This window comes from Abrus precatorius, unplaced genomic scaffold, assembly GCF_003935025.1.
Source record: "Abrus precatorius isolate BTA unplaced genomic scaffold, Abrus_2018 Scaffold2, whole genome shotgun sequence".
NCBI classification, from domain to species: Eukaryota; Viridiplantae; Streptophyta; class Magnoliopsida; order Fabales; family Fabaceae; genus Abrus; species Abrus precatorius.
Window position 1 is genome coordinate 38235981 of NW_020874362.1, and position 23699 is coordinate 38259679.

Genomic DNA, 23699 nt, shown 5'->3' on the forward strand with positions numbered 1-23699 from the left:
GCTTTATATTACAGAGAGAGAGATAAACTGTTCGTTTTTGCGTATTCCGAGGTACTGTTTTTAGTTTGAAAATGAAAAGCCGCACCCTTTGTGCTGTGCCCATCCTTTGTGTTTTCTTGGGTTTAAAAAGAAACAACTTTGGGTCCAGTTACGGTGTTCTAAAGCAAATGGCCATGTCCATCTTTTGTGTCCATCAAGTTAATCCTTTTTAATTAAAAAATTGTTTCATGACCAAAAAAGTAAAAATTGCTTGATCTGTTCACAAAAATAAAGTTCGATTTGTTTTGAATCAAATTATAATATAAATTTTGATTTATTTATTTATGTTATTTCTGTTCAACGCATAATAAATAAATAACTTATCTCAAACATAAAATATATCACCATAGGTCATAACATGATTCAAATTATAAATTATTAGTTAGAGTAATCTTTACTTTATTAAAAAATATAAATACATGTTTATACATAGATTCAACAATACTTGCAACAAATTACTACTTCTTTTGTAGATGTAATTTAAGTAGAAATACTTACTATAAGAAAAATATTAAAACAAATTGGTATAGTAATTTCATAATTATTACATATATAAATTAATAAATTTATAAAATAATTTAAAAAGTAAGACATACTTTAGATTATGAAATTAGTATAGTAATTTCGTACATATGTATACTTTGTAAATATAAGTGATATAATAATCTCATAAATAAAATTATGCGTGTATAAGTTCTACTTGAATTAGATTGAACCAATTTTTAAAATCACATCCATTTTTTTCAATGTTTATAATTTGTATAGATTGGATTGGTTTATTACATAAAAATATTTTTTCTTTATCTTCTCCAATTAGTTGTTCACATAAAGACCAACGTCAACAATACCATTTTATTAAACCAAATTAGTACACAGCCTATTCGTAGTGTTTTAATACTGATTTCAAAATTTTAAACAAAATCAGCATTCTTATTAAAGCTTGGGAAAACAAATGACTTCTTCCAGCAACTACCATTTAAACTTAGTTAAAGAAAAGAAAATGCGAAGAACATAGTAAGGGGAAATTTAAAAATATAACTAAAACACTTATTCTGAGTTGGACATTTTTAAAACTTAATTGTCATAAATTCATAACATCACCTTAATGGCTTGACACTAGGATTAAGCAGCCCCCAAAAGATGTTGGGGTGACACTTTAGGATAAATGACCCCTCCATTACCTTGGGATTGTAGTTGTACAAATCCAAATCTTATCATTCTTCCATAAAATACATTAAATGATCATCAACAAAGACACGTGTTTTCCAATTAATTACAATACAAAAGATAAAAGTAAACTCGTGTCTGTGATCCAAAGTAAAAAATAGAAAAACTGTCTGCAAAGCTCGTGTCAAGTGGCACCCTTAAGAAAGAACACACTACATGTATATTACCCCACTGCTTAACAACCCTTTTTTTTCCTCTTCATTTGGTGATATGAGGCAACACTTCCATTAATACCACAATCCTCTCCACCCCTTTTGTTCATCCTCTTTGAACAATGCAGTGCAAAACCAAATATGGGAAACAAAGCAAAGAATGAGTTGAACTTAGTAAACTTCACCAGCCAAATTGGTAGAGGGGATTCTTTGTCTTTTCTCCACATATGCTGAAGGAAACCATCCTGCTTTACCATTGCATTCTCCTTCAGCCCATCCTGTTGAGCTCACCTGGGTATACATGTACAATTTTGGTAAATTTGGTGCTCAAAAAGATTGAGAGATTAAATCAAATGGAATCACGATGACAGCGATAGAAGCAACAATTGTTGACATGACACACACCTTTCTCACAACAACAAAGTCACCTTTAGAAAAGCTCAGTTCCTTATCTGATTCAGCACTGAAGGGATGCACTGCCTGCAAGAGATTCACCAAAGATCAATTGAAGAAATAAATTACACAAGTTTGTTCATAAGTCAGACCATGTGATTCAAAATTAGAATTTCATGAATAAGTTTTATCCCTTGTCTAAGTAAATTTTTCTAATAATAATAAAGGGAAATATTAGTTTAGGAATATGCAGCATACTTCAGCCAAGAAGTACATTGTTTTCTCCGAGCCATTCTCAGATATAACCATTGGAGGGGCAGATTCTTTCTTCTGTCTATCTGAGACCATCTGAGAAGAAGTTCCAATGAGATGAAAATTTATTGATACTAAGAAAATGAACACAATTCATAGAAACGATAACACACAAGAAGAACATATAAACTAATTATTAGTTACTTAAAACTTCAGGACAGTTGTTTCTCACCTCAGCTTCAATTTCACCAAGAATAGCTGCAACTCTTAAATGAAAAATCTTTTCTCCTTCTACCTATAAAATTATAAGGACAATCTTTAAAATAAAATTCTAAAACAATTACAAGTTTGGCATTAAGTGATACAATATCAATCATGTGCTATCATACCATGGAAACAAGCCTTTGAAAAGTAAGTCTCTGCTGTTGTGCTTCAACAGCAGCCAACGCAGCTGCAGCTTCTTTACCCAGAACTGCCATGTTTGCTTTCAGCTCCTGCATCTTTGCTTCTGCAGCATGCAGTTTGGCAACCTGTTCAGCAGTTGGAGATTCCCGAACCCGTATTTGTCTTCTAGAAATCTCCTCCCTCTGATTGAATTTTTAAACCAATTTGAGTTAAAAGATTAAGAAGAAAGAAGCAAGAACATCAAACTCTAAAGCAAATGTTATAGATACGAAGTATTAGAATTGTCAGGCAAGGCCCCTGGGATGGGTCTTGTTCTGTCAGTAAAAGGAGTTAAAGAGTTAGTGATTGTCAATTAAGCATTCTAACAGAACTTGATAGAGAAAAGCCATAAAGAGATGGAGAGAAGACTAGGAGCTAAATTTTAGTGAGAGATCTAAAGCTCTCAAAATCCTCACAGGAACAGCTGTAGCACTTCTTTCTCTTCCAAAACAGGGTTCATCACTGATCTAGGACTTCAGGAAATTTCATCAATAAGATCCTATCATTTATTTCATTCTTTCTCTAATTTCTGAACCAGTAACTAACTGAATATCATGATTATAATTTTGGGAGTCTTATAAGGTTAGCGTGATTGAACCCATTCTGGTTGCATTATACTAGTACATGACCTAGAATATTAGTAAAAACAGGGGTGAGAAGTTAATCTTTCCTATGTTAAATCACACACAATATTCTCAGTCTCCCTTTATCATCCTTAGTTATTGGAGCAAAACCATCCATTATTACTTAGTCCATTGTTTTCTGCTCTGCAGAATGGAGCACAACCATAATATAGAAAGTACAGTATTAGAATACTATAATTCTTATTATTTCAGGAGTCTAAATATGTTAGGACTAAGGAGTATCATGGACTTAGCACATACTAGTCATATTACAGTAGTACTTGACCTAAATTATTAGTAAAATTAGGAGTAATGGGTTAATGCTTTTAATTTGAAATGATCGACTCTTAAATCACTTTATAGTTAGTCTTCATTTTTCTAGCCTTTCCCTATCATCTCCTCTCTACAGTGTCTCTGTACTATATGACATTCTACTTCCCAATTAGCTGTCCTCTGACTACATTCCATGCCATTATTGGAACCCATGAGCAGGATATCCAGCACATTCCAATTGCTTCATAGCTGGAGTCAGTCCTTCCTCCTCCATGCATATACTATCATGTATGCCTTTCGTGCAATGTGGTTTAAGCAGCCCATTTACTTCATATGCCTTAAGTGTATGTATTTGTAAAAAGCTGGGAGCTTAGTAAGCTTTTATGTTTTAGAAGTCTTGTACGTAATACTGTTTTGTATCACACATCAACATGTCTAATCACTTAACAGCTATTCAGAGTCTGTTGTTATCTCTTTTTCCTATAATTTCAACATATATAGTTTCTTCCTTTCTGGTTTGTAATGCTTCAAACATACACCAATGCAAATCTTCACTATTCATTCCATTCCATATATGAGGTATGGAATTTAAATTGCATTCAAGTTACATGATTTAAGAGGAGAGATTGCCAATTCATTCCAAATTTTGACTTACCTGTGTCTCTGCTTCTTGTCTCATCCTACTATACCGTTGGCCAAGATGACGAGCATCCTCCAAAGGTGCACCGTTGATCATTTGTCTCAAAGGATCCAATACCTGGAAGTTGAAACCATTTGATTTAGGTTTCTCGCCTCATAATGTGAATAATAAGTTACTTCATTCTCCTACCTCCTCTATGACATCAAAACATATAGATGTTACTTATATTTGCTTTTCACCTGTCCTAAAGGATGTCAAGAGTAGCTAGGAGATAAAACTAACAGATTCTCATGTTGAACTTGCATTAGAACTTATACACCTGAACAACACATGAAAAGTCAACCTGGGAAGATAAAAGCCGGTTTAATTCTTCATGCTCCTTTTCTACATGTTTGCGAGCATCACCATATACTGATGCAGCCTTAGCCAACATGTTGTCACCGTTGTTCTCTACTCCATATCTACAGCAATCCTCAGAAAGTTTTGTTCCTGTTTACCATGGGTATTGTTTAAGAGGATTTACTCGCAAATCATGAGTCAGTAAAATAAACAAAACTGTCAGGTGCTTCTAATTCCATAAAACATGCTATTATGACTCGTCAGAGAGCACTGTATTTACAGGAAATAAATAAGAAACAAAAACTATTGTTCACCTGTTTCAATATGCTTATAACCTAAAGCTGTAAACGTTTCTGCTGCTTTAACAATTTCTTTTTGGAAGTCCTGAATCACAAGACAGTATTGGAGCCATCAATAAACAGAACAAACATGAAAATACAAATCATCGAAGATAAATAGTAACAGATTTTACTACAAGTTTGGTTCAGAAAGGTTACGTAGTTATGCCCCCTCCCTCACTAAGCTCATTGATAGACCTACTATAACTAAGATGTATTATTCCAAATGATATAAGGTCAGATGCAGGATATCAATGTTTAGGAGCAATGAGGGTAGCAACAAGAAAAACATTGAGGGTAAATACCCACCTTTCAAAATGGATTCAGAAGTTATGACAAAAAATACATACAAGAAATGTTAGTCCATAATTCCCTAACATACATATTATTTATGAACTAGGAAATTATTTGGAGCTCACACATAACAAAGGAAATGATTATGGTAAACAAGAACGGTAGAAGTCTCAACCTTGCCTGCACGGGTGGCCCTGTAGAGCTTTTCTAGCTGCTGATGTCTCTGCATTTCAACTTCATCAATGACAACAACATCCGAGCTCTCATAACCACTACTGCTGAACTGCTTTATCACAGCCTAACAAACAGAAAAAATAACATGCTTCATCCACCAGATCAAACAAACCCCATTTGCAATTGCATTTCAGAACAGCGAAAACAATAGTCAAAACGTGGAAATTTCGCCTACCCAGTAGTGAATTTGAGAAGAAAATGATGGCATTTAAAGTTACAACCAAGAAAAATGCAAACTTGAGAGGAAATCAAACCTGCTGTTGTTTGGCAACTTGCTCTCTGAGCTTGCTGGCTTGTTTCCTCAAAGCGTCCATGCGCTTCTGCTTTCTATTCCTCAATTCTCAAACAACACCGAAAGTACCAAATCAGATCCAATGTTATCTAAGAGCCCTTGTCAAAGGTTCCCAACTAGTATAATATTATGCAGCTCTTTTCACCTTCTCTCCCTGTTTTTTCTTTTTCTTTTGAAAACAGGCATTGTTCCACACATAAAAGCTCATCAAGATCTGACCATAAAGTCAGCTCATACAAATAATAACTAATTTTATATTTAATTAAAATTGAAACTATGTCAAAATATATTATGAGTATTTCTTTTCTTGTTAAGTCTTAAGTGAAACTTTAAAAACAGAAGTAAGTAATTAATAATAGTAAAATTTTATTAAAAATATATTTATTTTAATTTTATATTTTTAATATAATAAATATGTATTTTTAAAAAAAAATTTAAGAATGTTTAAATTTAATCTTTTTATTATACGTTTTAATGTTTTAATACAATAATATTTTGTTATATATTTTTAATAAATATATTTATTATTATTTAATTTATATTTTTTAAATATTAACTTTAATTAATTTATATTTTTATAGTAATTTTTTTTTTCATATTGTATTTCACCTACTTACATTTTCAAATCAATAATGGAGAAGAAAAAATAAGTAATGAGAAAGAGAAAAGATTGATTCATGTGCTAAAAAAGCTTCAATTAAAAATATACTTTTTTAAAATTCAAATTCTTTTTAAACTAAAAATAAACTTTTTAAAAAATATAATTCTTGTTATTTACAGATTGATGTGATTTGATATAAAAATACTGCGTAAAATTATCATTAATTATAACATGCAATTAGAAAAAAAATGATAATTGTATATTACTTTGATTTATATAATTTTGGGGTGAGATTTTTTGCATTCATATTTATTTTTTAATTTTTCTTAATTATTCTTTACATATGGATTTTTTTATTTTAGTTTTTACGTAAAAAATATTAATATCATTATAATTTCAATAAATGATGAAAATAATTTATATATTTTATATATAAATTATTTAAATATATTTTTTCTTCCATAGATAGACTTCATAAAAAAAATTAAAGATAAAGACTGAAGTCATAATTTAGCTCTTAATATTTAAGATAAGAACACATTGTGTTGAATTTTCACAAGTTATGCCTATGACATCAACAAATTTTTTTGAGAAATATGGATTAATATAAATAAAAATTCATGAGGAGATATATTTCTAATATAAAAATTAAATGTAAAAATATTTTGTTATAATATAAATTATTTTAAATAAGAAATTTAAACATATAAAGTTCGTATTTACACGAAACAATAAAGAAAAGATTGCACTAAATTTTAAATTGCCATTTACCTATTTTAGAATATTTGTTTCCCTTAAAATTGTTTTCCGCTTCAAATCGGAGTTCACGTATACGGTTTTTCAATTACTTAAATAGTTTTTTAAATGAATAAATAAAAAAAATGAATGAACTAATTTAAAATTCAGACCTTTTGCTTTCCTTCTCCCAAATTTGTAGGTTTTACAAATTATAAAAATCCTAAACAGACCCTTGAGAGAGTAATTTTAATCCCTTGTTACTTTAAAAACTGATTTTAAATCCTCCTTCAACTATATGTGAAATTGATTAGATTACAGAGAGAATGTTTTAACAAAATTAAACTCTTTTCCATATTTACATTTGAGTAAACTTTTATTTTGGTACCTAAAATTTTAAAATGTTTACTTCAGTATTTTATTTGACCAAACATTTGCTTTAATATTTGATTTTGTAAAAATCATTTACCTATAATAAATGATATTTTATATTTTATAATCTAAAGATTGAAAGATGTCATTTTATAAAAAAAAATATATTAACATTTACTCGTTTTTAAATTAACAGTCAGAATCTTACAAAAGGGCAAAGATTTGGTCGTTTTTAATATTTCCATTTTGAATCATTTCCAAGTTTGAAACTTTTCTTAGTGGTGACAGGTGAGCTGAGCTCCAAAGTTTGAAACATGACACTATCTCTCACCCTTTTTACTCGCAAATCACAATCCTAATAGTTCCCTTCGCTGTCTCATTGCATAAAATATTGAATTCAGAATAGAGAGGGAGCATAACTATTTGCAGGGAAAGCAGATTCACTCTCTGTTTCACACACTCTCTCTCTGTAGATTTCGTTTGAGTGTTCAAAGTTTGTACCTTTATCGTCCCCACTGAATAGTTCGAGACACTAAGGGGTATCACCCGACCATATCTGTGCCCCAATCATGCCTTCAGGTGCTAAGAAGAGAAAAGCTGCCAGAAAAAAGAAGGAAAAGGAAAGCATCACCAACAACCCTCAGGGTACTTTGTCTAATACCCTTTTTTGGCTTCAATTGCATGTGCAACTTACTTGCAATTAATCATAGATGGGTCCTTCTCAAATTGTGTGCTGTGTATGTGTTTGGTCAGTTAAATATTCTTGTTTTGCATTACTTTGATTTGATTTTTATTTTATTTTTATTTTTGGGAATATACAGCTTTAACTGATTGTATTTTGAGGTAGTTGGGTACATGGGTGTGGGCTAATTTGGTTGGTTTAATTTATAATATTTTGATTGATTGTATAACTTATGTTAGGAAATAATGGCTTAAAGTCCCAAGATGAGAAAGGAAGTGATGGCGGCGAGGGTGGTTCGACTGCATATCATGAACATGATGAGCATCATCATACATTCAATGATGGGAGTGGAGAGGTGGATAAGAGAGACCCATCAGCTGCTCAATCACATGCTTATGATGTCAAGTCCATGCAAGAAGTCCCTAGTGATGTTAAGATTGACCAAGTGTCTGGAGGAAAGGAAGGTAATGTTGTTTTGGTAGAGAGAGGTTTGAAATCTGAGGAGAGTTCTGGGAGAAAAAGTGTTAGTTTTGAGCATGTTGAGGCTGCCCAGGAATCACATTACGTGAATGGGAACGGTGGCGATACTTCAAAAGGTGAATCCCTCACTGAGAAAAACTCAAAGGATGAGAATTGTAAAGAGGAAGCTGCATATCATGAGTTAGGTAAGTCCATTGATTCTTCCATTTCCAAAATGACTTCAAATTCGATTAATGAAAATGGACCGGTTGAGAAGTCTGTCAATTCAGTCAAGGCCATGGCTTCTGTGTCTGAGGTAGAAAATAGTGATACTGGAAGTGTATTACTAGAGAAGCCAGTAGTCCATCCTGTGGAAGTGATCAATGCTGCTATGAAGATAAATAAGGATTCCTTAATTAATGAGACTGTGACAAAATCAAATATGGAAGAACCTAAGCCTGAGGAATATGAAAGTAAAGTGTTAGATTCACGTTCTGCTTCTCCTTTCACTAAGTTTTCTAATGGTGCAGAACATATTAAGGATTCTGAGACTGCAGAATTCTCTGAAGATCAGGTTTTACATTTTCTCACATATGCTTTACAGGTTTCATCATGCAGTCATTGTTTATAATTTTTTGTTAAAAGCCCATTTTAAATTTATTTTTCTTTGCTAAATTAATATGCAGCTTTGTGTAGCATCAGATCCAAATGTGGTGCAAAAGACCTCTTGGTTGAGTTGCTGTGGATTGTTTGAAGCTCTGTCAAGTTCCAATAGATAATTTCAGGTTTGACCTTTGAAGTTATTTTACCTTGTAAAACCATATTTGTTGGGACTCTCTTTCAACTTAAAATTTTGAGTTTACAATAGATATACACAAATTTGATCCCATATTTTGTTGAGATTGTTGGGACATATTTAATGACAAAATATAAAAAAATATTAAAAGTTGTTTATTGGAGCAAGCTATCTCCCTCGGTCTTGTTTCTTATGATGAAATAAGTTCGTAACCCCTACTTTTCTGTTCATGTAAAAGAACTTCCAGTTTGTTTTGCATTAGTGTTTTTGTTAGTTGTGTATAATAAGGCGGAAAAGGGGAGAAAATATCCCAGATCTGGAATATCAGAACCACTTTGGAACGGAAATATAATTTAAGATTTATTTCATATTATCAGTTCCTTTTGTTAACTGTTACCAACTTACCAGGCATGATAGCACCTATCAAAACCTGAAAAGTTAATTGTTCTTAGGGATGATACTTTTTTTTTTCTCCATTGGTTTTCTTGTTCTGCATTTACGAGGGTTTCCCTCCTCTCCCCAGTGTGCTCTACAAAGATTAATTTTCTGAAATTTTAGATAGGAAACTAAAAATTAGGAGTTATTTTTTGTTAAATCTTTTACCGCACACTTAAAACAAAATAAGAGTTGCACCCTAGCATTAAAAATTACTTAAGCCTCTATTTGGTCTAATATTTATAAACGTGACATGGTAGTTTAGGACTTTTTAGAGGGCATTGAGAATATATGAATTCATGAACCAGTTAATTGTGATATCATAGTTGACCCAATCTTTTATTACTGACAAACCATAGCGCTTGCAAAAGGTCTCCGTTTCTGCTATATCCTCTTTTATCAGTTTTTTGTCATATCATCCCCACTTGACCAACAAGGACTTGACACTTTTTACTCAAATGAGGATTAGGTGACAACCGATGATGATTTTATGCATATCAGTATATTTAACTAAGCAAGGACTCTATTTAACAACATATTGGTATTCCCAGTTACCTTTGGAAAGTGAATGGGGGAATTAAAGCCTAATCAAATAAGGTGTAAAAAACACGAAAATTACTAAAAGTTTGTTGCATAGGAGGGCGTGATTCTTCTGGAACCAACAGTGTATGCATAATATTCTGAAGGCAGTTCTTTGTTATTATTCAAGTTGACCTTAGTTTGAGCCTTATCAACTATTCATGTTTTTTGGACAGATTTTCGTAGGTAAGATGAACTTCTAAGTTCTATGCATTGTATGAATTAATTTTAAGTTACATCATTTTTTCGGATAATGCTTATTTGGGGATATTTGGTGTACATTTTGAATTTGCAAATCAAGTTATGGTTGACAATATCTGCATTTCTTGCAGAAATACAAGCACGAGTATCTCAACTGATGGGTCAAACTTGTGAAGACTAAGAAGGAGTTCGTTGAGAATTTTCTGATATTTTGATATACATTGTCTCGTTTAATATTTTAAAAAATATAATGGGCAAAATCCATATGAAACCATTTACATTACAGTGAGGTTTGTAGTTATTCTATTAGCAACAATTACAGCTCAATACCAATATTTCAAACTGATTTTTTTAATTCTGCAATATGAATTTTTGATTCTGCGATATTCTAGAATCATCCTAAAGATAATCAATTTTGGTGTTTATCATCTAATGCGCAATGTCCTGCAAAACCACTTACAACTACTTGACCATCATGACTCAAAATTATTGTTTTAACATATGGTACAGTCTTGCCACTTATGCGTCGTGTTCAAATGCCCTTAGAAGCATCTTCAGCGGTCTCTAGTTAAGCAACTTTTGTCATTAAGCAACTGTGTTCACACGAGTTTCACGGTTGAAGAAGAGTGACATATACGTTAGCTGTAGAAACGGTTCTCTGTAAGCAATCGTTGCTTTGGGAAAAGTGGAGTCCCACTTACATTAGTAATTAACAGAGTAGTGGATTTATTTTCTTTAAACAAGTAATTAACAGTGTATGAACTTTGCCATGATCAATGCCTACAGCTTACTACTAAGAAAGTTAACCTTCATTGCTTTTGCAAATGATTTAGTCTTATTTCATGCAAATCCAATCATTTAAACAACACCACAATGCTAATTCTCCTTGGACGTTTGTGAATTGGAAGTCTTTTTTGGAAAGACAGAATAAAAAACAAAAATCAAAGAGGAAAGAATAAGTTAAAGAGAGGGAGAGAAATACAAGCACACCAATACAATCCTTCATGGCCAACCAAAACAAAACACATTCCATCAACTTTCAAGTTTATCTCCTGTTGGATGCAGCACCATGAATAGCAGCTATGTAGAAAAGCTGTGTAGCTGAAAGGATAATAAGAAAAGCCTCCATAGTTCTCTGCAAAATTGGACAATTCAGAACTCTTGTAAAGAAGTGTAAACACTACAAGAAAACTGATGAGAAAGTTGGTAAATGAATTTTCTTGTCTTACCAGGCGTGCATTTCTGATGTGAAGCTCAATCTCTTTGCAGGCAAATCTGCACAATGAATAATTAAACTTTAGTTAGAGCAGCAAAATACTGCTACATAATTTGGTGTATTAATTCAAAGCAATGTCACTTCCATTTTGCATTTTGCATGAAGAATACAGATCATAGAGAAAAGATTACCCCATGGACAAGAGTGTAAGAGTCCAAGCCATGGTAGCAACTGAAGCTGCAGATGGCAAGCTATCAGCAGTCCATGAACGTATATGATTGATTCCTGCAATTGCTGATGCAGCACCAACTACTCCAGCAAGCAAAGCAAATGTCACAAAGAATCCAGTGGAAGCATTTCCCATTGGGAAGAACAAGGGTGAAAAGTGAGCTGGAAGTTTCAATTCTGGACCTGCATAGTTCATAGTTTCTTAACAACATAAGCATGTTGAAAGAAACACAACAAGGTGATTTCCGACCACCATGCATCCGTAATCTTAGCCAATCTCTACATGAAACATGACAATTTTGTAAATTGTCATGTGCATGTGGAGGTTGGCACTACCATGAATACGTGGAAGTCCTGACCATATAATAATTTCTAGAGCCAAAGAGAGAAAAGACTGGAAGAAATTTTACCAATGATAAAACCATTATCAATGGCTTTGTTCATAGCCCATCCACCAATGCCCAAAACTATGGCATACATGCAGAAATTCAGCACCAAAAGAAGCATGGCAATAGACTTCATTTGCTCGTTAGCCATCTTTGTAATGTATGCTTTTGGATAAGGTAAAAGCTGCTTGGAACAAGAAAAGCACTAGGGGATTTAAAAACCCAAAAAGTAGTGAAGGAAAGTTTCTAATTCAAGAATCAGGAGATGCATGGGTTATGTACAAGTGAGAGTTCTTATACATGAGAAATGGATTATGAAAAAAGAATTTTGGGTTCTTTTCTTGACAAGAGTGCTAGTAACTCAAAAGGTTCATGCATTGCAGGGTTGTAAAGATGATGATGCTTTACACTTGACTCTCAAATATGTCTGATTCTTACTTGCCACTTATTTTTAAGGTTTGTTTAACTGTAATACCTTCTCAACTGGCAACATCTATGCAGTTGTCAATTGTTCCTTCTCGGAGGCAAGTCATATTCTTTGCCACTTAAATGGACTCTTCTCTTTCACAACACTCTGCTCCCAATCCCTCCTTAATAACCTTACGATGTTTCTAATAAATTTAATGTCCTATTTCGTTTTGTATACTGAAGCGATTTTTTTTTTTTTATTAAAACAATTGTTACTATCCCCCCAAAAAAAATTCATGAAAAAGGAAAAAAGGATAATTCAAAGAATTAGTTTGAAGATAAAATTGTATATTTTATTATTTAATATACATAAAAGCTTTATATTTATAGTTATGTTCGTAATAAAATTGAATTATTAGGGTTTAAACACACTTTTCTTTTACAATTAATTATAAATAAAAAATTCTTAAGTCAATATCTTTCACTTAACTTGATACTATTGAATTATTGATATTAATATATTTGTTTTAAAAAAAAATTATCATAAAGTATCTTTTTTTAATGCTTCATAATTTAATTATACATAATGCTTACATTTATATTATTTAAATATTAAGTTGATTTAGCCTCAACTCAATCATCAGTTAGGTAATCTTTTAGATCTATTTTATGCATTGTTTGTTTCCCATGAAATAGATGGATGGAAGTTGGGTATATTGGATTGAAATGAAAAACTAGAAAAAAGACCTGGTTTGTATATTTGTGAGAGGAAGCCCACATGCAAGATTTCTTGCCTCAATAATGGGATTTTGGACGTGATTTTTTTCTCTCTCTTTATTTTAAAGCTAAATAAAATAAATAATAAAAATGTTATGTTAAATTTTTCAAATTTTTTTTATTAAATTATTGTTTTATTATTAAAAAAAATATTTTTATACAATCTATTTTTTTTACTATTTTTATCACTTATTGAAATAAATAAAAAGAAAAAATATCACTCTTTTACTTTCTATTTTAATTTATTCAAATAACTTTTTTTAACTTTATTTTTCGCTTCAAAGTAGTGCATTGAGCACATTTTTGTTTGGAAAAGTGTGTAACAAACAACTTTATTTAAAGACCCTAAGAATTTGTTTGGGTGTTCTTTTAAAGAGAGGAAGCATAAAGAATGTTTATTTATAATTAACCCTTATTTGAAAGTTAAGATTATTTGAATATCCTTTTAAGGAATGGAAGAAAGGAAAATGTTGATTTATAATTAACTCTTAGTTGGGAGTTAAGTAAAAATGAGAGAAAAGATTAGGAAGTTTTTTTCTTGTTACACTCTTTGATCTTTAATGCACCAGAAAAGCTTTATGCCTAACTTTGATACTCGAACGTTCAAGACATTATCAGAGCAAAATGACAGAGAGAATGTATCCATTATTTACAATAAGATCATTCCGTAAATGATACTTACCAATATATCTTATAAGTCCATTCATATTATAGTTTGAATCATACGTGTTTAAATTAATTTATTAAAAAAATGATTTAAATTTACATTTCTCTGATTAAAAACAAAAACAAAAATGCTCAAGCTGAATCAAATCCAAACATCGGGACTTCAAGCTTGCATTGAGCTTACAAAAATACTGTTTGCAATAAACTGCTCCGGGTTATATATTCATCAAATATGATTCAAAATAAGAATTTACGGCATCATGAATTATTAAGACAAAATGTATCTACATAGGCATTCATACGATGGAGTTGGAAAAACTTTCCATATAATCCCAAAGGCAACAACCTATGCTAAGAACTAAACTTTCATTGCAAACATCAGTGAAAGAAACTCAAATTACCTCTAACAACCACAGTGTGCCCTAAAGAAGATAACTGAGAAGAGTAAAGAGTTGGTTTCTGTTAAGAAACATGGAGAGACAAACATTAACTGGAAAGAAAGATCCTTCTTACCCGCTATTAGAAAAAGGAACTAATGCATGAATGATATAGTTTATTCATCAGCTCCGAGTCTTATTCCTATTTTTCTTCTCAAGTTTTGATCTAGATAATATGTTTGACACTTTTTTCATTTAAAAGAAACTGTCAACCCACCAAAACTTCCTGGGTTAGTAATTCCAATAGTGAAGGAAAAGTAATGTATACTTCAATTCAGTAGTCTCTTCTCTGCACTAGTGCAAAGGCAGGTCCCATGCTTGCAAAAAATAACACTGCCAATCACTATGGCTGATAAACATCAGGAAGCCGAAGACCAACAGTTGCGGCAGATTTTCCAAGAGTCCTTTTCACTTCATCTGACCTATCCACAGCAATATTGTACGAGAAAAGCAAATCCTGCAAAATTGTCAACAATGATGCATGGTTGAAAAGCCAGACCAATAAAATGTAGTTCTCCTTGAAAATATAATTATATACAGGCATACATGAACCAAAACAAAATGATATCAATGATAATACGAATTCTGCAGATAATTTTTTTAGGCTTTGGATGCATCTTGGTAATGCTGGTCACTAGTCAAAAACCATATCCTCTTTTAAGCCTCTTATTTTTATTTCGCAACATACAGTTATACATAAACAAAAACGTTGACATCTTGTTAAGTTTTCTAACTGAACGAGTTATGAGTTTGGGCAAATCTTATTTAACCAATCAGAACTGCTGAAATCAAATTTCTAAACTACAGCCTTAAACAAATGACTATTTGAAGAAAAAACACAACAAAAAGAGAGTAATACCTTGTGATGGTGTACACTGTTAAGCAGAAAAGTATAATCATGTGCAAGTTTTATTTTCTGTTGGACAGCCACACCATCAGAAAGATTACAGTTCTTACGGAACTCCGAGGTCACAAATTCTAAAAAGTGTCTCTTGTTCCCTTCCTTCCCAATGTGTTTCTTGACTGCCTTAAGAAGAAGGCGATAGATCTTAGCTGTTTGGAAGGCCTCGGATCTCATTTATTTCGATCAATATCTGCAATCTGCTTTCATGCATAGGATGACATATTTTAAATTAAAAAAAATAGGACACTTGTTAGCAGAAAAAATAAAAATTACGAACCTAAAAAGTGAGGGGAGGGGGAGGGTGTTTCTGCATAAGTTGATCCTATGTTTATGTATAAGAATTACAACACGCACTTAAATGAATTGTTGCGTCTGAGAAAATATTTTACAAAGACATTAATTACTACTTCAGAACAACTTGATTTATTCACGCTAAAGGGAAATGGTGATAATTAAAATTGATGTCAATTCCAATAGCAACTGAACAGTGAGACTGAATGATGCCAAGGTCATTCTAACGTTTGGCTAAATATGCAGTTATCATGTTTTCTAGATTCCTCGGTCTGCCAACACTGTCATAACACAAATCCATAGGAGCGCTGTGACAAGAGGCAACTAAATTTCTAGTTTTTTTTTTAAGGCAAAATAAGCAACAAATTTACCACCATTATTTTCTACACTCAACCAAGAAATACACAACAGTGTTAGACAATCTGCATTTCATTTGATTAAATTAATATTAACCCTACCGGTGAGACTCACAATGTCAACATATGTAATCATCAGTGGATACTGGAAGTCGAAAAGCAGTTTGGGGGCAGGTGACATCTGACTAGTAATGAATAAAATTAAATCAAAGTTGGTGGCAAAATATGATTCAGTACACACATCAAACACTTTGTGGGCAAAATCAAATAGAACAATTTTGTGGGTATTAATTTGATTTCATATCATAGAACGCGAGAAATTGAGATCAGAAAAGCTCACGCTAACTTGTTTGTTTCTGAGGCTGAAATGAATAAAGCGTTGATTGCGTATTGTGTTTGCGTAGCGAAGAACTGTGTCGGGTCAGGATGGTAACTTGTTAGTGCCAATACAAGCGCTCGGTTCACTCAGTTCGATACTCCATTTATCATGGTATCACGATATGCTTTTCTAAAACTTATTATATATAAATTTTTTATTTAATTTACATCTAACAAATTATAATTTATTATTTTAATATAAATTAAATAAAAATTTTAAATTAAATATAAATTTTTTTAAATTTATACTGATATAAAAAAATTATTTCTTTTTATTATGTCTAAATTAATAATTATAAGTTCCATTGATTATGAAAATGTCATAAAAAAAAAAAATAAAAACTTCTTCCATTAAAATTAATATTTTGTTAACTTTCACGGTGACAAAGTTTTACATATAATAATATTTTTTAAACAAAATTTATTATTTTTAGTTACTTAAATTTATTTTTAAAAATTAAGGTTAATTTTTTTTAAATATTATTATATGTGATATATTTTTACTTTTTTAATAAATAAATACCGTCAAATTAAGTATATCAAAGGAATATGTCAGTGTAAACAAAGTTCCTTCTTTTCTGTTTGAATGAGAGATAAAATAAAATAATAAAAAATAGTATAAAGGTATATTGTTTGGATATGAAAAAATAAGAAAAAAATTTTAAAAAAATTCTATCTATTTGTTTAGATGAATAAAAAGAATTAAGTAAATTATATAAGAAATATTTTTATATTATATAAAAATCAATTAATATTAAAAATAGAAAAACCGCAGAAAAAAGTCTTGGGACCCTGTATAACTTTTTCTTTTCCTTCTACTAACTTTCAAGACATATAAATCAAGAACATTTATATTTTTTTTTATTAATTCACTCCTATTTTCTTTTCCTTCAAAATTATTTCATCTAAACAAGAGACATTTTTAGGTCATATGACATCTTAAGAGCAAGAAGACGTAATCACTAATGAGTGGAGTGAAGCATACTATTTGGAAAATAAATTCAATTTGGTTACAGAGAATTTTATGTAACAAATGAAGGAATAAGATTACTTCCAATACAAGTCCTAGTATGTTTGATGACCAACACTTTTTAACCCTTTTACAAAACTCTAATTGAAGCGGTGAACAATTAAAACCTTAGGAGTTACAGCTCTCTGAAGTTATTCTATATTTTCTCTAATAAATTTAAAATAATTTTGGATAATAGGCATTAAAAAGTAAGTTTCAAATAAAATGTCCCCTCAAATCAGCTTAGATAGTTATGATGCAAAACATGAACTGTGAGTACACAAATTTTATCATTTTGCTATATTATCTACCTGTGTCTTATTTCCTTTCCCCTCTCTCCCTTACAAAATTAGAACAAAATAAAATATCCATGTATTTGACAGGAAAAATACCCCGTAATCGACTAAAATTCGTACCCAGAACTACTGTTAATTCTCTCATTCATATTTTATGGTTGAATCACATGTCTGCATCTAAAACCTCACTATTGTACACAATACACCAAATATAACCTATCTCTCCTCCTCCCCCTCTTTGGCTTTTATTTTTTCCCTATTCTACATTCGTGTTACGAAGTGCTATCTCATCCAATTTATCGGATTATTCTTTAACCTCCACTATACAAATCTTATCCAACGAACATGCGTTTAAGGAACTATATATACTACAAGAGAGCTCATATGAATTCGGGGTTGATGAGGTGACAGTAATCCAGTCTTTATCGACTTTCTCAACATAGGAATGTGCCTTTGGGATCGCATCAAATTGGAGTTTGTTGCTCTGTTTCATCAACTTCTTTACAAAGTCCATCGACAATATCATGTCAAAATTTTTGTCTGAATCAGCAATTGTAGGTGAAATTTGTATCCCCATCTTGGCTTCCATTGAATTTACCAAACCAAGAAGCAGAGAGTTTCCACCAGCAATTCTTTCACTTGGGCAGCATAACTGCAGGAATGCAAAACGCAAAAATTAAATTGGGAAAGTATGTGCCATTATGTAAATAAGTGTTTCGAAAAACACCAAGTGCATGTACAAACCCATTGGAGAATAAACACATTTCTGAATCATAGAAAATCCAGAAAAAGTTGCTCAATGTTTAATATTAATTATCTCAGCACAGTATATCCAGATTCATTCCACTTTAAAGCAACTAAGCCTACCACCAAACAAGCAAGTAACGATAGGATCCAAACAGCCTCAAAGAATCCCTATTTTCAAAAATTAAACTGTTTAATAAGTGAAAAGGAAAACAGAGTCTAACCTCGATGTACTTAACACCCATGTCAATCAGATTATCTGCAATGTTATGTTTTGAAAACATGCTAATACATCCTCCAGATCCAATAGGAGATTGGAGTATTTCCCAAGGAGACTGCATTAAAATTTTATACTTGTTCTGTCCTTCTGGCAAACTGCTAACAACAGGCAGCTTCTCTTCTTCCAAAAACCATACCTGCAAAAGGGTTAAAAATTTAAAATATGATCACACAAGAAGCCAATCATACAAGCAAGAAAAGAGCTTGCCACTAAAATTCCATCTTAAAATAAGGCAAATATTATTTTATGTATCAATTGACTATAGACAAGTGCAGATGGATCATCACTTCACTTCTACATAGTGACACAGTATTATTCATGGCACACAAACAAAATCATATCTTAAAAGGTAAATACCATACGAAATTGAAATTTTCCGTTTCCAAGCCATGACCAAACAATATTCCGCCCTTTACACTTCCCCAGACTAGCCCAATATGGCTGTACAGCATAGTACTTATAATCCAACATTGACAATGAGACAAGACAAAACATTGTTCGATCAAGAAGTACATGTAGCATTTCAAGATAATGGTAGTGTGGAAACTCAAATAATATGAACTTTTTCTTTCAAACAAAATTCAAAGCTTGAGAATATATAATTTAGGATACAAAATTGCAACAAAGACAAACTTTACTAAATATCTAACTGATCTAATACAAAATACAAAAGGAGATCCTTAGTGTGATGTGAACCTTTTCAGAGTCAAATCCGAAGTAATTGTTGCTTGTGAACAGCTTTCTTAATAACTGAATCTGTTGGGCTGAGGAAATGAAAATCAAAGGCAGAGAAGCACGGTATTCGACCTGCCAAAAATGAAAATTCATTATATGATGAAAAGCTATTCAACACAGTCACTCCAAAAGGCACTAACTAATACCTAACAAATCAGCTTTTCTTACATCATTAAGGTAGGAAAAGGAAGAACCATAACAATGAAGATAATGCATTCTCTTTAAAATAGTAGTAATGAAATGAACAAGAATAGAACATTAACCGATGGAAATTTTTCTGATCTCCTCATGAATATTTTTTGAAGAGATTATTGTTCTATAGAAATTAAATTATGATACAAGATACATGTGATGGAACAAATAGATTTTTGCAACTATCTTTATCAGAAGGATATTCAGTAAAAGCAAATAATAAAAAACACAAATTCACAACCTTTACAAAATTTTCATGATCATGTAGTAACTTCTGAAGCATGCGAACCAAACTGTCAGTTGCTTCTCTTTCAACAATGTCATGGTCACAAAGGTGCTCTTGATCCTCTTTTTCATTCAAGAGAAAGACAATAGCCATTTTGCCCTCAGACATGAGCTCTAGTCCCTTCTCTTGCATATTGATATCTCCAACCAACTTGTTTTCACATCCATTTGAGAAAGATTGCTCTGATATTTGGATAGAACTTATAAGCCCTTCTTCTATGGCACTGACCAACTCAGCTGCATTCCATCTGATTTAAAAAATTTAAAACACAAATGAAAATTCCAATAAATGAAACTTGGGATAAATAAAAGGAAAATTTCCTTTGCAATAAAAATGGGATCAAACAGAGGGTAGCCAATAATTAGAGCTAGAAGTAGACCAAGAAAGATCTATGTGAATCCATTAAAAGTGATTTAAAATTAAATGGCTAGCTGAAGAATGGGTTTTGGATAAAACACAATGAATTTGTTCAATTCATTTAGTTGACCCCACCTAGTGGGAAAAGGCTTTGGAAGGCTATTCTTGTTACATTACTTGCCTCTTAGCTGGTTGTTCAAGACTTTGTAAAGCCTCCTGAAGCAATTTGGAGTTTACACCAACAATCTGATCACTAAGGAAGCTCCACTGATCTTTCTCTCCATATTGATATCCATGAAATATATGTTGTTGCTCCATTTCACAGAGTTTCTTTTTTGCTGCTATGAGTTTCTTTTGAAACTTTTTCCTTTCTTTCCATTCCTGAGATCCAAAATGTGAATTATCCATAACTATTTAAATATTTGTACCCATTCAAATATTTATCACAATAGAACAGAGAAACTAATCCATAAAAGGCAATTACAACTATTGGGAGTCTAATTGCACGCAGGTTGCCAATAATACAAATCTGACAGCATATTTTCATACAAATGGAGAAAAAGAAATAAAAAATTAATCTAAATGATAGACAATTGTGTTTTTTTATTTTTAGGGGCAGGGGATCCCATGGCCTCATATCACCTTAAAAAGGTAAGAGTCTAAGAAATGTAATATAGTCTCAGGAATAAGCACAAAACTTCAAAGTTCAAACATATTCAGTGACAAAATGATCCCTAAAAATAACAAATTAGCAGTAGAGTATTAGGAAAGTATGCTCACAAGTTGGCGCCTTTCTTTTTTGGACCTCCCATCAAATCGTAAGTTTAATTCCAGGAGTCCCTTGAGTGGTGTAATATGCATTTCTCTACTTTTCATATCAACATCTGGAACGATAGCTTCAACAAAAGGTACCAAAACAAGCTGAACAGATGCGTCTATTTCTGCTGACCTTGGCTTGCCACTTTTATCAAGCATATCAAAAGATGAATCGAGTAAAATTTGTAGTAGGTCATTGGCTCCACTATTGAAAACATTAATAACAGTTCCCAAAAGTTTTCCATTTTCCTGACAGGAAGAAGTATGGTCAACATCTTCAGATATTGCATTTTAAGGATTAAAACTAACAATAAGGTCACAAAATGCGAAAATTCAAAGCTCATACAAATTTATATGACAATATCTTTAGGCATCAGTAATATCCCCTTTTCATATTCGTCAATATATAAGAACTTAGCATTTCATCTCCTGAATCCTTGGTACAAAGGACAGCTAGCAGTCAGATATGTAATTATATATTTAGATAAGTGTTCCATAGAAAAGGATTAATCTTTTTCCATAAAAGGCCATAAATTAATGTGGCAAACAATTGGCATTTCTGTTACAATAGTTCACCATGTTTTATTAATACGTGATATTTACTAAAATTTTCAATAATGAAAAAGGAGAGGAGAGAGTGATTTGTATTTATACATACACACAAGATTTGTGATTAGAACATACCTTAATAAAAACTCTCATCCCAATTAGATCATTTGTGTAAAATTCACCCTCCTCAAGTTCTGGCCTGTCTTCTTTGGTCACAAGCAAGGTAGCACCTATAAGCATCTTAGCCTGCATAATGTATGGATTAGCCAAGGCCAAAAAGCATGCATATCACATGATCAAACAGGCCATGTTAATATGGGAAATCTGAATCTTTCAGTTGCAACCATGAGTGCTAGAACCCTTTTGAGAAACAATAAAGGCAGACGACAGTGTTTGGCATAGCAGCATCAAACTGGCTTTGAAATATGATTTAATCGAAAGATGAATTCACTAAGAAGCTTCCTCTTTCTTGAATTAACATATACTGACATAAGGGATATTTGAAAAAGCTTATGGAGAGTTTATTTGGGCCTGTAAAAATAGTTTATGACTGCTATAAGCTTCTTTTTTTTTAACTTATTCCTCTAGATTTATAGTCAATTTTATGACATAAGCTCTCAATTGATAAAAACTTACTAAATAAGTATTTAATTAAGCTATATAGCCAGATACACCCTGATTAGTAATCAAGACTCACTTTATTCATCCAAGTTTAATTAAGGGTGCGTTCGGATAAACATTTTAACAAAACAGTTGTTCAATAAATTCTTACTACACGAGCTTATGGCATAAATTTGATCATACAATTTATTGGAATAACTCAAAAGAACTTATGAGAGTCATAAGCTATTTTCACAGGCCTTTCCAAATCCTCCCTAAATAACACTGAGCCAAATATAATGTGACTATAAAATAAATATAATAATTATAATACGAGGCAGGGTTGAAAAACCTGCTCCACAGTGTCAAAACCTCTGAATTTGAGAATCCAACTCTTGAGTCCAGGGTGCTCTCTACCTTCCTCAAGCTCAACCTGTTGAATTGTTTCCTCACCCAAAGCCCTGCGCTTCAACCACCTTCTCCCTGGCTAGTGAACGACTCTTCAAGGTTAGTTAGCGAATTGAATATCCACAGAGACAAATACCAAAAGAAGAGATTAAAAAAACAGAAAATAAATTGTACAGTGGAAAAGCGCAATTGAGGAAAACCAGTGACTGGTTTGACACGAATCTCGCCCTGAAGACCATGAACACCTGATATGTAGCCAATGTTAACGAAGCCTGGTTCGGTGTTGCCGTTGGCGTCGTCGTTTTCTATAACAACCTCGTGGGTAGCTGTAACCGTAATAACAGAGCAAAACTTAACAGATTTCAGAAGCGAAAATGATATGAATGAACTAAAAAGTGTCATTAGTACCGGTGGCATGGGAGTGCAAAGGGACGTGTTTGGTTGGAGTTAGGAAATAAGGTTTGAAAAGTGAATTGCGAGCAAATCCAAAAGAGAGTGGAGGAACAATAGGCTGAAACGGGCGTTGGAGAACAGCAGCAGCGGGAGACAGTGCCTGTGTCTGCATTTTCTGCTCACTGCATTTGCCAACGATAAAATAAACACAGATAACGCATTGTAAACGCAATCCTCAGGTATAGTGCTCCTCGTGATATTTTTATTAATACAAGTTCGAGAGAAAAATATCATATATCATATTCAACTTTGAAAAACAAATATTATCCATTATTATATTCTAAATTTAATTTTTTTTATAAAACAGTGGCATTTATACGTATTTTCTATGTTATATAATTATTTGTCTTTTTCTATTTTACATCAAAGCGTTTTCTTAGTTTTTATATGTAATTTAATTGATATTTTATTAATTAATCATCTAGTTAAACACAATACTTTTAATAATTTTAACTAATAATGAAAATTTTAATTAATATTGAATAAAAAATTTCAAATTAAAATTAAGTGAAATTTTATTAATTGCT

General features: G+C 31.9%; 5 protein-coding genes across 7 annotated transcripts; 1 reads left to right on the forward strand and 4 right to left on the reverse strand.

Annotated features, from left to right (window-relative positions):
* Positions 1-1076: 1076 nt before the first annotated feature.
* LOC113858502 (SH3 domain-containing protein 3) lies at positions 1077-5714 on the reverse strand. Its single transcript, XM_027491184.1, has 10 exons — positions 5503-5714; positions 5190-5312; positions 4697-4766; positions 4387-4532; positions 4059-4160; positions 2453-2650; positions 2296-2358; positions 2070-2159; positions 1824-1898; positions 1077-1709 (listed from the first exon to the last, which is right to left on the reverse strand). Exons 1-10 carry the CDS (start codon positions 5560-5562, stop codon positions 1590-1592), a joined length of 1047 nt encoding a protein of 348 aa, XP_027346985.1. The 5' UTR covers positions 5563-5714; the 3' UTR covers positions 1077-1589.
* A 1788-nt stretch (positions 5715-7502) lies between these two features.
* On the forward strand, positions 7503-10807 carry LOC113858435. Of its 2 annotated transcripts, XM_027491098.1 has the most exons (5): positions 7503-7536; positions 7678-7893; positions 8170-8963; positions 9076-9174; positions 10532-10717. In XM_027491098.1, the coding sequence occupies exons 2-4, from the start codon at positions 7818-7820 to the stop codon at positions 9166-9168; spliced, it is 963 nt and encodes a 320-aa protein (XP_027346899.1). In that variant the 5' UTR covers positions 7503-7536; positions 7678-7817; the 3' UTR covers positions 9169-9174; positions 10532-10717. The 2 variants fall into 2 exon arrangements, with proteins under 2 accessions (XP_027346899.1, XP_027346898.1); XM_027491097.1 differs by having other exon boundaries at positions 7508-7893; positions 10532-10807.
* Positions 10808-11222: 415 nt separating this feature from the next.
* On the reverse strand, positions 11223-12747 carry LOC113858437 (membrane protein PM19L-like). Its single transcript, XM_027491099.1, has 4 exons — positions 12255-12747; positions 11808-12027; positions 11630-11675; positions 11223-11535 (listed from the first exon to the last, which is right to left on the reverse strand). The coding sequence occupies exons 1-4, from the start codon at positions 12379-12381 to the stop codon at positions 11446-11448; spliced, it is 483 nt and encodes a 160-aa protein (XP_027346900.1). The 5' UTR covers positions 12382-12747; the 3' UTR covers positions 11223-11445.
* A 1572-nt stretch (positions 12748-14319) lies between these two features.
* Positions 14320-16512, reverse strand: LOC113858329. 2 transcript variants are annotated; one of them, XM_027490921.1, is made up of 3 exons: positions 16410-16471; positions 15378-15619; positions 14320-14975 (listed from the first exon to the last, which is right to left on the reverse strand). In XM_027490921.1, the coding sequence occupies exons 2-3, from the start codon at positions 15594-15596 to the stop codon at positions 14862-14864; spliced, it is 333 nt and encodes a 110-aa protein (XP_027346722.1). In that variant the 5' UTR covers positions 15597-15619; positions 16410-16471; the 3' UTR covers positions 14320-14861. The 2 variants fall into 2 exon arrangements, with proteins under 2 accessions (XP_027346722.1, XP_027346721.1); XM_027490920.1 differs by having other exon boundaries at positions 14480-14975; positions 15378-16512.
* A 1164-nt stretch (positions 16513-17676) lies between these two features.
* Positions 17677-23417, reverse strand: LOC113857449. The gene is made up of 10 exons (XM_027489367.1): positions 23128-23417; positions 22894-23045; positions 22664-22798; positions 21847-21957; positions 21127-21411; positions 20528-20727; positions 19945-20236; positions 19473-19583; positions 18721-18912; positions 17677-18404 (listed from the first exon to the last, which is right to left on the reverse strand). Exons 1-10 carry the CDS (start codon positions 23282-23284, stop codon positions 18057-18059), a joined length of 1983 nt encoding a protein of 660 aa, XP_027345168.1. The 5' UTR covers positions 23285-23417; the 3' UTR covers positions 17677-18056.
* Between the last annotated feature and the right edge of the window lie 282 nt (positions 23418-23699).

Excerpts from the sequence above, each read along its gene's own strand:
- LOC113857449 (XM_027489367.1), bottom strand. The coding sequence starts at position 23,284 with ATGCAGACACAGGCACTGTCTCCCGCTGCTGCTGTTCTCCAACGCCCG. Across the intron at positions 21,958-22,663 it reads GTTTTGACACTGTGGAGCAG|GCTAAGATGCTTATAGGTGC; the intron begins GTTTTTCAACCC and ends TACATTATGCAG. Across the intron at positions 18,913-19,472 it reads TCGGATTTGACTCTGAAAAG|GTATGGTTTTTGGAAGAAGA; the intron begins GTTCACATCACA and ends ACCCTTTTGCAG.
- LOC113858435 (XM_027491098.1), top strand. The coding sequence starts at position 7,818 with ATGCCTTCAGGTGCTAAGAAGAGAAAAGCTGCCAGAAAAAAGAAGGAA. Across the intron at positions 7,894-8,169 it reads CATCACCAACAACCCTCAGG|GAAATAATGGCTTAAAGTCC; the intron begins GTACTTTGTCTA and ends AACTTATGTTAG. Across the intron at positions 8,964-9,075 it reads CAGAATTCTCTGAAGATCAG|CTTTGTGTAGCATCAGATCC; the intron begins GTTTTACATTTT and ends ATTAATATGCAG.
- LOC113858502 (XM_027491184.1), bottom strand. The coding sequence starts at position 5,562 with ATGGACGCTTTGAGGAAACAAGCCAGCAAGCTCAGAGAGCAAGTTGCC. Across the intron at positions 5,313-5,502 it reads AAGTTGCCAAACAACAGCAG|GCTGTGATAAAGCAGTTCAG; the intron begins GTTTGATTTCCT and ends TCTGTTTGTTAG. Across the intron at positions 4,161-4,386 it reads ACCGGCTTTTATCTTCCCAG|GTATTGGATCCTTTGAGACA; the intron begins GTTGACTTTTCA and ends TTCAACTTCCAG.
- LOC113858437 (XM_027491099.1), bottom strand. The coding sequence starts at position 12,381 with ATGGCTAACGAGCAAATGAAGTCTATTGCCATGCTTCTTTTGGTGCTG. Across the intron at positions 12,028-12,254 it reads TGATAATGGTTTTATCATTG|GTCCAGAATTGAAACTTCCA; the intron begins GTAAAATTTCTT and ends TGAACTATGCAG. Across the intron at positions 11,676-11,807 it reads CTTACACTCTTGTCCATGGG|ATTTGCCTGCAAAGAGATTG; the intron begins GTAATCTTTTCT and ends TTCATTGTGCAG.
- LOC113858329 (XM_027490921.1), bottom strand. The coding sequence starts at position 15,596 with ATGAGATCCGAGGCCTTCCAAACAGCTAAGATCTATCGCCTTCTTCTT. Across the intron at positions 14,976-15,377 it reads ACAGTGTACACCATCACAAG|GATTTGCTTTTCTCGTACAA; the intron begins GTATTACTCTCT and ends ACAATTTTGCAG.